General features: G+C 44.1%; 1 protein-coding gene across 1 annotated transcript in view; it reads right to left on the reverse strand.

Annotated features, from left to right (window-relative positions):
• Positions 1 to 1270: 1270 nt before the first annotated feature.
• The window catches only part of ZDHHC22 (zinc finger, DHHC-type containing 22), an 8048-nt gene continuing 779 nt past the window's right edge, over positions 1271 to 8539 (reverse strand). The window contains exon 2 of the mRNA XM_015418372.1: positions 1271 to 1536. Coding sequence (XP_015273858.1) covers positions 1271 to 1536 — 266 coding nt within the window. The remainder of the gene's footprint in view (positions 1537 to 8539) is intronic.

Below are 8539 nucleotides of genomic sequence, written 5' to 3' on the forward strand. Positions count from 1 at the left end.
AGCAGAAAACCTTCCACTTGTTGTCCTTGTTGCCATTGGCTGGGGCTGCAAATGCTTTCTGTCCATTTCAACAGCCCCATTCACCCTGCTTTCATCCCTCTGTTGTTTTTGGCCATGCTGGTCTTGCAGGTTTTTAAATGCTACAAAACCCTCTAAAACCTGTTTACCAGAGGTGAGATGACTCTACCCACCCTGAGCAGTGATTCTTCTCATGTGTCACTTCTAGCCCTTGGGGGTGGGAATACCCTTGCCTGTCTCCAGCCCATTTCCCAGACAAATCCCACTCCCTGCCTGGTACTTTCACAGCTCTACTCATTCTCTCCCCCTAAGCACATACACCCTCGTATGCACCCTTGCTGGGCCTTCTACCGTTAGCACACTCTCAAGTGCAACCTTTCCATTCACATCCCCTTTCTCTCCTGTGCTCAGTATCACTGTGCTCAGCCCCAATAATCTTGCTTGTTGATCCCTGAGACCAGATGGGCTTGGAGTGCTGCTATTAGGCAGGGATCAGGGTAGGAGGCTTGAAAACGAGCCTAATTCTCTGCACGCACACACACAAAAAAACACAGCCCATCAGCCAGCAGATCTGCTGTTTTAATAGGCCACATGGTCAAGCTGCTAACTGCTGTACTGCACTTTGGGATGGAGGGCAGTGATTAGGAAGTGGGCAGATAAGTGCTTTCCATTTCAGAGTCAGGCAACCTCTGTCTGCCTTCCCAGCAATTTTCATTCCTTGTGCCTGAAGAGGGCTTGACTGACCACACGAGGCTGTTCTGGTGACACGGGCTTCTTGCTATATTGGGGTCACTTTAAGCTGCAAAAAGCCTCAACTAACACAGGGGGCAAATCCCACAGGAGCCCTCGGCTGTACTCACAACCTCCTCTCAGCAACCCAGGCTGCCCTTTTGGATGGCGGAAGATGCCACTCCGGCTCCTAAGCATGAAAGGCAACGTGAGGAGGGGCTGATGAAGAAGGGGAGGAGGGAAGGGTGAGGATGAGTCAGGGGCTGAAGGGAAGGTCTGGCGAATACTTTTTAGCAGCCCAGAGATTATTGCCATCTGCGTGGTTGGTGACCAGCCTCCCCTTCTAAAACAGGGCACGAACCCAGCTTGTTTGCTAATTGCCTTCCACTCTGATAGGTTTGCAAGACTGAGAGAAAAGTACAAGTAACCCGAGTGCCGCATTCCCTTATGGACAGCAAGTGTGTGTGTGCGCGTACCCATGTGTGCATCCGTGCACATATGCATTTATGCGTGCTGGGAAGCATCACTTCTCCTTCTGCCTGTGATAGTCACTTCCAACGTTGAGCACAGGGATGAGAAGTCCAAGCAACCACCTCTTCCCAAAGACCTCCTGCAGGTTCTTCCTCCAGGGCCGGGGTCGTGCCACTGTCCCCTTCCGTACTTGGTATCGGGTTTGTCCTCGCAAGATCAGCAGCATTTGGTGGCAACAGAAGCCGGCGCAGGCGAGTCCAATTCCTAGCCAGAGGTATAGCATGAGGATGACAAACATTTCGGAGCTAAGAAGAGCTCCTGCCGAACCACAGCCAAGGGAGGGGGGAAAGAGAGGAGAAAAATGCTTTATCAAAGTTCTCACAGCATTGTCCACATGCATCCAGGAACAACCAGGCTATAGATCCCTGGAAATAAAGGGCTGTGCATGCAATACATTTTTTAGACATATCAAAGTGGCTGATTTCTGCCAGGAGCATAGCAAATATTCGCAAAGGCAAGTGCATTTGCTTCCTATACCCACTACTAGTGATGCAGACTGAATAGCCTGAATAGACACTAATCCTTGCCAATGATACTGATTTGCAAGCAACTGTCTGAAGTTCCCCTCATACCTGAACTAAACCAATGAGATGATGTACCCCATTCTTGGAACTGAAGCCTTCTGCGCATGAGCTTTATGAGCTCTAAGGGAAGCAGTTGACACCAGTCACCACAGCATACCAGAGGATACTGGAGTGACCCATGAGAGAGATTTTGACTTACCTTTAGTGATTGACCTGTACCTGCTGCTCTATTTGCTTACTTCATTTATATCCTGCCTTTCTACCCAAGGGGGAACCAAAGCAGTGTATCTTCTCCGATATTTTATTGTCACAGGTAGGTTAGGCTGAAGGAGGGTGCCTGGCCCAAGGTCATCCAGCAGCCTTCTGTGGCAGAGCGGGGATTCAAACCTCAGTCTCCAGATCCTAGTCCAACACTCTAAGCACTACAGACTGGCTCACATGGCTTAAAGACCGATTTAAAGCAGTGGTCCTCAACATGGTGCCCAGGGGCACCAGGGCACCTGCTGATGTGTTTCCCAGCATCCACTTGCTTCATCTCTAAAGCATCTGTTTCCCAAAGCAGAGTGCCAGCCCTGGCTTTCCTCCATTTATTCAAGGTAGGCGGCAGAAGATGCTATAGGAAAGTTCCTTCTAAGAAAGAGCCAACATGCATTCACTTTACAAATGATACTGGGGACCAATACCTGGATAAATATGGGGTTTAAATTGCATTTGCGGCTGTACATGGGTAGAATGTAATGTGAGAATTACTCAATGCATGTATAAAAATATTAAGTGCACTGTGTACACAGATTGTATGTGCATTCATTTTATCATGAACGGAGCTATTGTAACTTGTGAACCGGGGATCATTGTATGATTTGAGGGAGGAATCTCTGTCCTGATTAAGGCTATGAGAAAGTAGGAAGCTTTTATCATGATTGTATTTAATTCCTCTCTTTGGGACTCTGCCCATTTTCAGAGATGCCAAACTATGACAGTTTGAGGTTGAGATGTTAATTCCACCCAAAGAGCATGTGGGCTAGAGATTACTGCCAGGACCGGGTCTAGAGACAGTTGGCACATATATAATTGAACTATGAATTGGTTCACTAGGCAAAGTGAAATAGACCTTTGCTGTCTACTCTGACTGCGAATGCCTCCTCCTGCTGATCTTTCATCTGGGCATATGTTTTCTGCATTTGTACACAGTGCCTTCGCCCACACACCTCCACTAAGATCCATCATATGTTGCATTCGCCTAGTTTAGCCTGCATGATCAGGCATGTATGTTGTATTCTGCTCACTCTACACACAGGTTTCCTTTTCCCATAACAACCTCCTGCTTCTTCTTTAGTGGATTTCAGTTTGTTTTTTTTAAAGGTGCTAAATTTGCAGAAATCACATGCTCCTTTTATATAGTGCTAAATTTGCAGTGAGGAAGGAGCCAGGGTGGTGTAGTAGTTAAGAGCTACGAACTCTGACCTGGAGAACCGGGTTCAATGCTGCCCTTCTCCTCTTGAAGCCAAGCTGGGTGACCTTGGGCCAGTCACAGCTCTCCCAGCCCCCCCCATAAGTCTAGCTCATTGCATAATGCTAAAAAAAGAGCTAGAGCTTTAGGCTGCCAGACAATCCTGGCTATACCACACACAATGTCATACGATAATTTAATTTTTTGGCAGAGAAGAGGGGTGTGAAAACTGGGAAAGGACCTTGAAAAGATGCCCCTGTGTAAAACAGGTGGCTGCATAAAAAAGCAGATGTAAGATCAAGCTGAAAGAAACTTCTGTTTATGAGAAGCAAGCAGGCAAGCATGCACAGGTTTATTTTTAAAAACATAGCTAGATCATGACCCTGAAGAACACTGAGAAGAAGGGGCAGGGGGGAAATGGGACAGAAAACACTGAAAAGTTATTGCCAAACAATGCTAGAGATACAGGGCATCACAGTAAAGTTGTTATGTCTTTGGGATGGTACTAACATCCCTACTCAGAAATCCAGAAACAGGACAAATCTCAGGTGCTTTTTGTTTGAGCTATTAACATTGTTTATTAGAGGAACAGGAAATCAACCAGGGCAGATATGCCACCAAAAGCAACTTTGGGGGGTTCTCCAGAAAATAAAACTGTTCATGGATTCTCAAGTGACACGATTTATATCTAGAGGTACATGTTCCTCCTTACAATTCACACAGTGGGCTGAAACACTTTGCACTGAATTCTGATCGAAAGTCATATTTCTTTCATGTATTCTAATTAATTGGGTATTCCGTTTATACAATATCAATTCACTGTAATGAAAGCTGTGTGCTAACTTGGAATGATCAAGGTACAGAGGACAGTTTCAGTTTCACTTGTTTTTCGACTAGTCTTGTGAAGAATCTCACACAGACTGGGATCAAATAACCACCCAACTAAACACATGCTAAGGTCTGGGTTTGTGGTTCTCAAACAGAAGCATCTATGCTACATGGAACCATTTGTGTAAAGAAGGGGATTTTCAGAAGCAGATCAAAGGATGGTCACTTTTTGACTCCTGGGTTTTTAGTTTCTGGAGGCTACTTCTCTAAGGCCAAAAAGGGTTAAAATCCAATGGGGTATTCCCAAGCTCTCAAGCACACCTCAAATAGATTTTTGGACCTCAGACTGTCTATTTTAGAGTATAGCTTTTACCATCACCGTTCAAATAAATGCATTTTTCTTTGCTTTCAGAGAAACCTTCTCCATTCTCTGATACAGACTTTTTATTTGTTTGTTTATTGCTGGATAACAGTACTGATGTAACTGAGACAAGGCCAATTTACACCACTTTTCCAAATGATGCTAGATCTTGAATGTTGATACCTTGACCCAGAGAAACACACACTTTGTTCAAAGCGACATACACACACACACACACAGAGATCCTCTATGAGGATGAGCAGGGCAGCTGTTACAGGCAGGAAAATTCTTTGCATGTTGGAACTTCCTCACTGGCCTAGGGCAATGGAGATGAGAATTGCCATTTGATTTTGATGGGTTTTCCAAGAAACAGTGTAGCTTAACTGCAACTATATTTTGAACTGGTCATCCTTCTGAGCCTGGTCTGATGTTGTTCTGTACAATGTGAGTTAAAGACAGAGTTCAGGGATTTTGGTGACGGTGAGACATAGGGGAGGGGCACCAATGGCACTTTAGATAAATGAGATTGAGATACTAAGGGTTCTGCCATAGAGCAACAGATGCTATTTAGAGAGTTTTCAATGATGTTCATCACAGTCCTTACATAACTATCAAACCCTGCATAGATATGTCCTTCAGGGTTTTCTAGAGACCTTTTGTAATGTTACTATTTTAACCAGAAGATGATGTTGCCAAGAGGATGTTGATAAAAAAAGGTCTGCATGATTCTCATCTAACTATCAATAAGAGCCCTTGGAGAATTACGCTAAGAAAACCAGTTACACATCTCCTGTTTCAGCAGGGAACACTAGACAGTCCCCCCACCAGTTCTACTTTTAGGAAATCCAATAACTCTTTCAGTTCCCCTCACCCACATATAAAGACTGTAAGTACAATAATTTCTTCAAATTCAGATACATATCCATTCCTGGTCTTAGCTCAATGGGAAAATCAGCACAATATGAAAAGAGCAGACCAACATCTCATTTCCTTCAGTGGGCCATCAACCAATGTTTTTAAGAAGCCCACCAGCGGGGCAGCAATAGCTTCCCTTCACGTCTTCCCCCAGCCACTGGCATTCAGAGCTATAGAGATTCCATGTAGTGAGCTTGGCTAATAACTGCAGTCTTCCATGAATTTTTAAACCCTTTTTTACAGCCATCTAAGTTAGTGGCCATCCACAACAGCCTGGTATAATGCACACAGCTGTTTAGTCCAAGATTCTCCTGTAAACTTGAACCAGTCATTCTGGGGAGCCGTTCACCATTGCTTTCTAAATTCAGTATCATGCTCCTATCCTTGTCAGGTCCCATTAGTTTCAGCAGGCGTCACGAACTCAAAGAGTGGGAAACAGATCCGGCTCCTTTGGAAAGCAAGTCACAGGCATACCTAATTTCCCTGCTGCAAAATGAACTTGAAAGAGTGGATTGGACATCTGGAGAGAAACATTAATTGGAAGCCCTTTCAGCGCTTAGGCTCTGGTGGCAGATGCACACAGACGGTTTGCCAGGAAAGGCTGTGAGCTTAATTTGGGGTCATCTTTATGACAGTCACCAGCAGGGAAGAGCTGAATCTTTTGTTTCCTCTTTCCAAGTGTAACATCTTTCCTAAGCCACTTACTTGAAAATATGAACAGTTTCTTAATCTCTTCCCTTAAATTGAGGTAAGCAAATAAACAGCTGAGAATTTTATGTCGATGATTCATTCTGAACAAAGTTGGCAACAGCTGAGCTGAATATAAGGCAGCTCTCTTTCTGTCTGTCTCTCTCCCTCTCTCTCTTTCACACACACACACACACACACACACACACACACAGAGGGCTCCCATCTCTGAATCTGCTTTTTTCCAGATGGACTGAGGCAAATCTCATGATTATAATGGTACTATTATAGCCCATTTTTGTCAGAAATGCTGTGTCATGCTGACAATGTTTGGGCATACTAGGATGGATTTGAGTTCTACTCCAGCCTACCTAAATTATAATTCCTCAGGCCACAAGAAATCAGTTCCAGTAGGACGTGCTGTGATGGATGGAGTGACATAAAGGAAAGCCATTTAATCTCTCTCCCCTTCAGGCCATTTCCTATCTCAAATATAATGGGATAAAGTGTCAAGGGGGGAAAGAAGATGTCCTGTGGTGGAATTCTGCTACTCTTGGGGTCATTAGGCATGGTCTTAAATTTAAACAGCCTCTAAAATCATGCCACTGGACTGATCGGCACCTGAATTCATGCGGTGACTTCCCAGATCTCAGACTGAATGTAGGCAGTGCAACTGCCCCCTCCCCCGACACACTGTCATCATGATCAAGGATTAGCTCATGGGAGAATTGATGAAGAATAAACCACAGAACCAGGTTAAGATGGGTAGCCATGTTTGTTTGTCTGCAGCAGTAGAAAAGAGCAAGAGTCCAGTAGCACCTTGAAGACTAACACAATTTGTGGCAAGATATGAGTTTTTGTGAGTCACTGCTCACTTCTTCAGATTCCAGATTATCTGAAGATTATCTGAAGAAGTGAACAGTGACACACAAAAGTTCATCCCCTGCCACAAATTTTGTTTGTCTTTAAGGTGCTACTGGACTCTTGCTCTTTTCTGCTGCCATAGAATCAGCAACATTCCCTGATAAGTCGTCGTTGTCTTCTTCTTCTTCTCCTCTTCCTCTTTGTAATGCTGAGCACAGTCCAAATATCAGAAAGAACCTGGCAAGCTGTTAGTTTAAGAAATCGATCCAACTTTTTTTTAAAAAACCCTCTCCTTGGAGTAAAGAACATTCTAAAAATAAGATCGCAGGAGGGAAGCTGTCTTTACATAGCTGTCCAAGTATATTGATGTTTGTGTGCTTATCACCTCCACAAATTCACCCTACTATCTAAAAACCAAGCTGGATTCATTTGGCTTTAATCATTACAAACAGTATAGATTTTTTAAAAATGAAAACAAACTACAGTCAACTAGCCTGCAGATCATCTAAATACCCATGACCTTTCTCCCAATCTTTCTTTGGCTGTACAGGGCTAACTGCAGCTTCCTTTGAAGTATTTTAGTCAGTAAACTAAGGGAACACAGTACATCCAGACAACAAGCTGGTTGGCGAGGAAATACTGATTTTAAATGTTTATAATGTAAGTGTTTTATTGTGTTTTAAACCTTATTGTATTATTTAAGATGATGTCACCCACCCTGAGCCCGCTCACGGGATGGGCGGGATACAAATATGAAAAATAAATAAATATATTTTATACAGCTACTCTCGGGACATTGTGTGCTGAGTGTACATAGATTTATTTATTTATTTATTTATACTTTCAATTTGTACCCCGCTCACCCCCGAAAGGCTCTGAGCGGCTTACACGGTGCATGGTGCAGAGACCTATGCAGAAACCCTAACTATGGCCACAGTACGTCTGGGGTGGGGGGAGCACAGATGTGTTTCCAATGGTCCTCCTTTTGACTGTTTTGTCAGGTAGGTTCTTGAATTTGAATATAGAGAACAATGGCAGGAGTTGTTTGAAGAGTGGCAAGGAGAAACTAGAAGCTGAGCACAGGCTGAAGGGCCATGGTGGGAAGAAGGCAGAAAGTGTGGCAGTCAAGCAACCTGACAGCAGGGGGGGGGGCATTGGTTCATGGCCAGAAAGGTCAGAGTTGGCATTCCTCTCAAACTTCCTCCACAGAGCCCTACTTAGCCTTGCTTCGTTGGGCACAACATCACATTGATTCTGCTTCTCTCCCTCTGCTAGGAGGCACACACTAAGAGGAGCTTAAAACAATTGTTTACTGATATTGATTTTCTGTATAAGCCATTCCTACATTTGCTGTAGGAAGAGATGTGATGCTTGGAATAGGGAAGCAACTAAAATCCAGGCCAATGGAAAGAAGCCATAGGGAAGCCGTGCCACCCATTTCTGTGTAGGAAATAATAAAAACCCTTCCACCACCTTTCATTGTGCACTAAACCTTTTGCATAGATGACAGCCTTGGACTGGTTCTCCTTGACTCACCCTCAGGAATTGCTTTTCTTAGAGCCTAATAAATTATAAATAGGCAGCACTGGCTGCAGCCTTGGAGTAGGTCTTAACCTCCATTTCAAGAAGGCC

The sequence above is a fragment of the Gekko japonicus genome, unplaced genomic scaffold (assembly GCF_001447785.1).
Source record: "Gekko japonicus isolate JY-2015 unplaced genomic scaffold, Gekko_japonicus_V1.1 scaffold3, whole genome shotgun sequence".
Taxonomy (NCBI): domain Eukaryota; kingdom Metazoa; phylum Chordata; class Lepidosauria; order Squamata; family Gekkonidae; genus Gekko; species Gekko japonicus.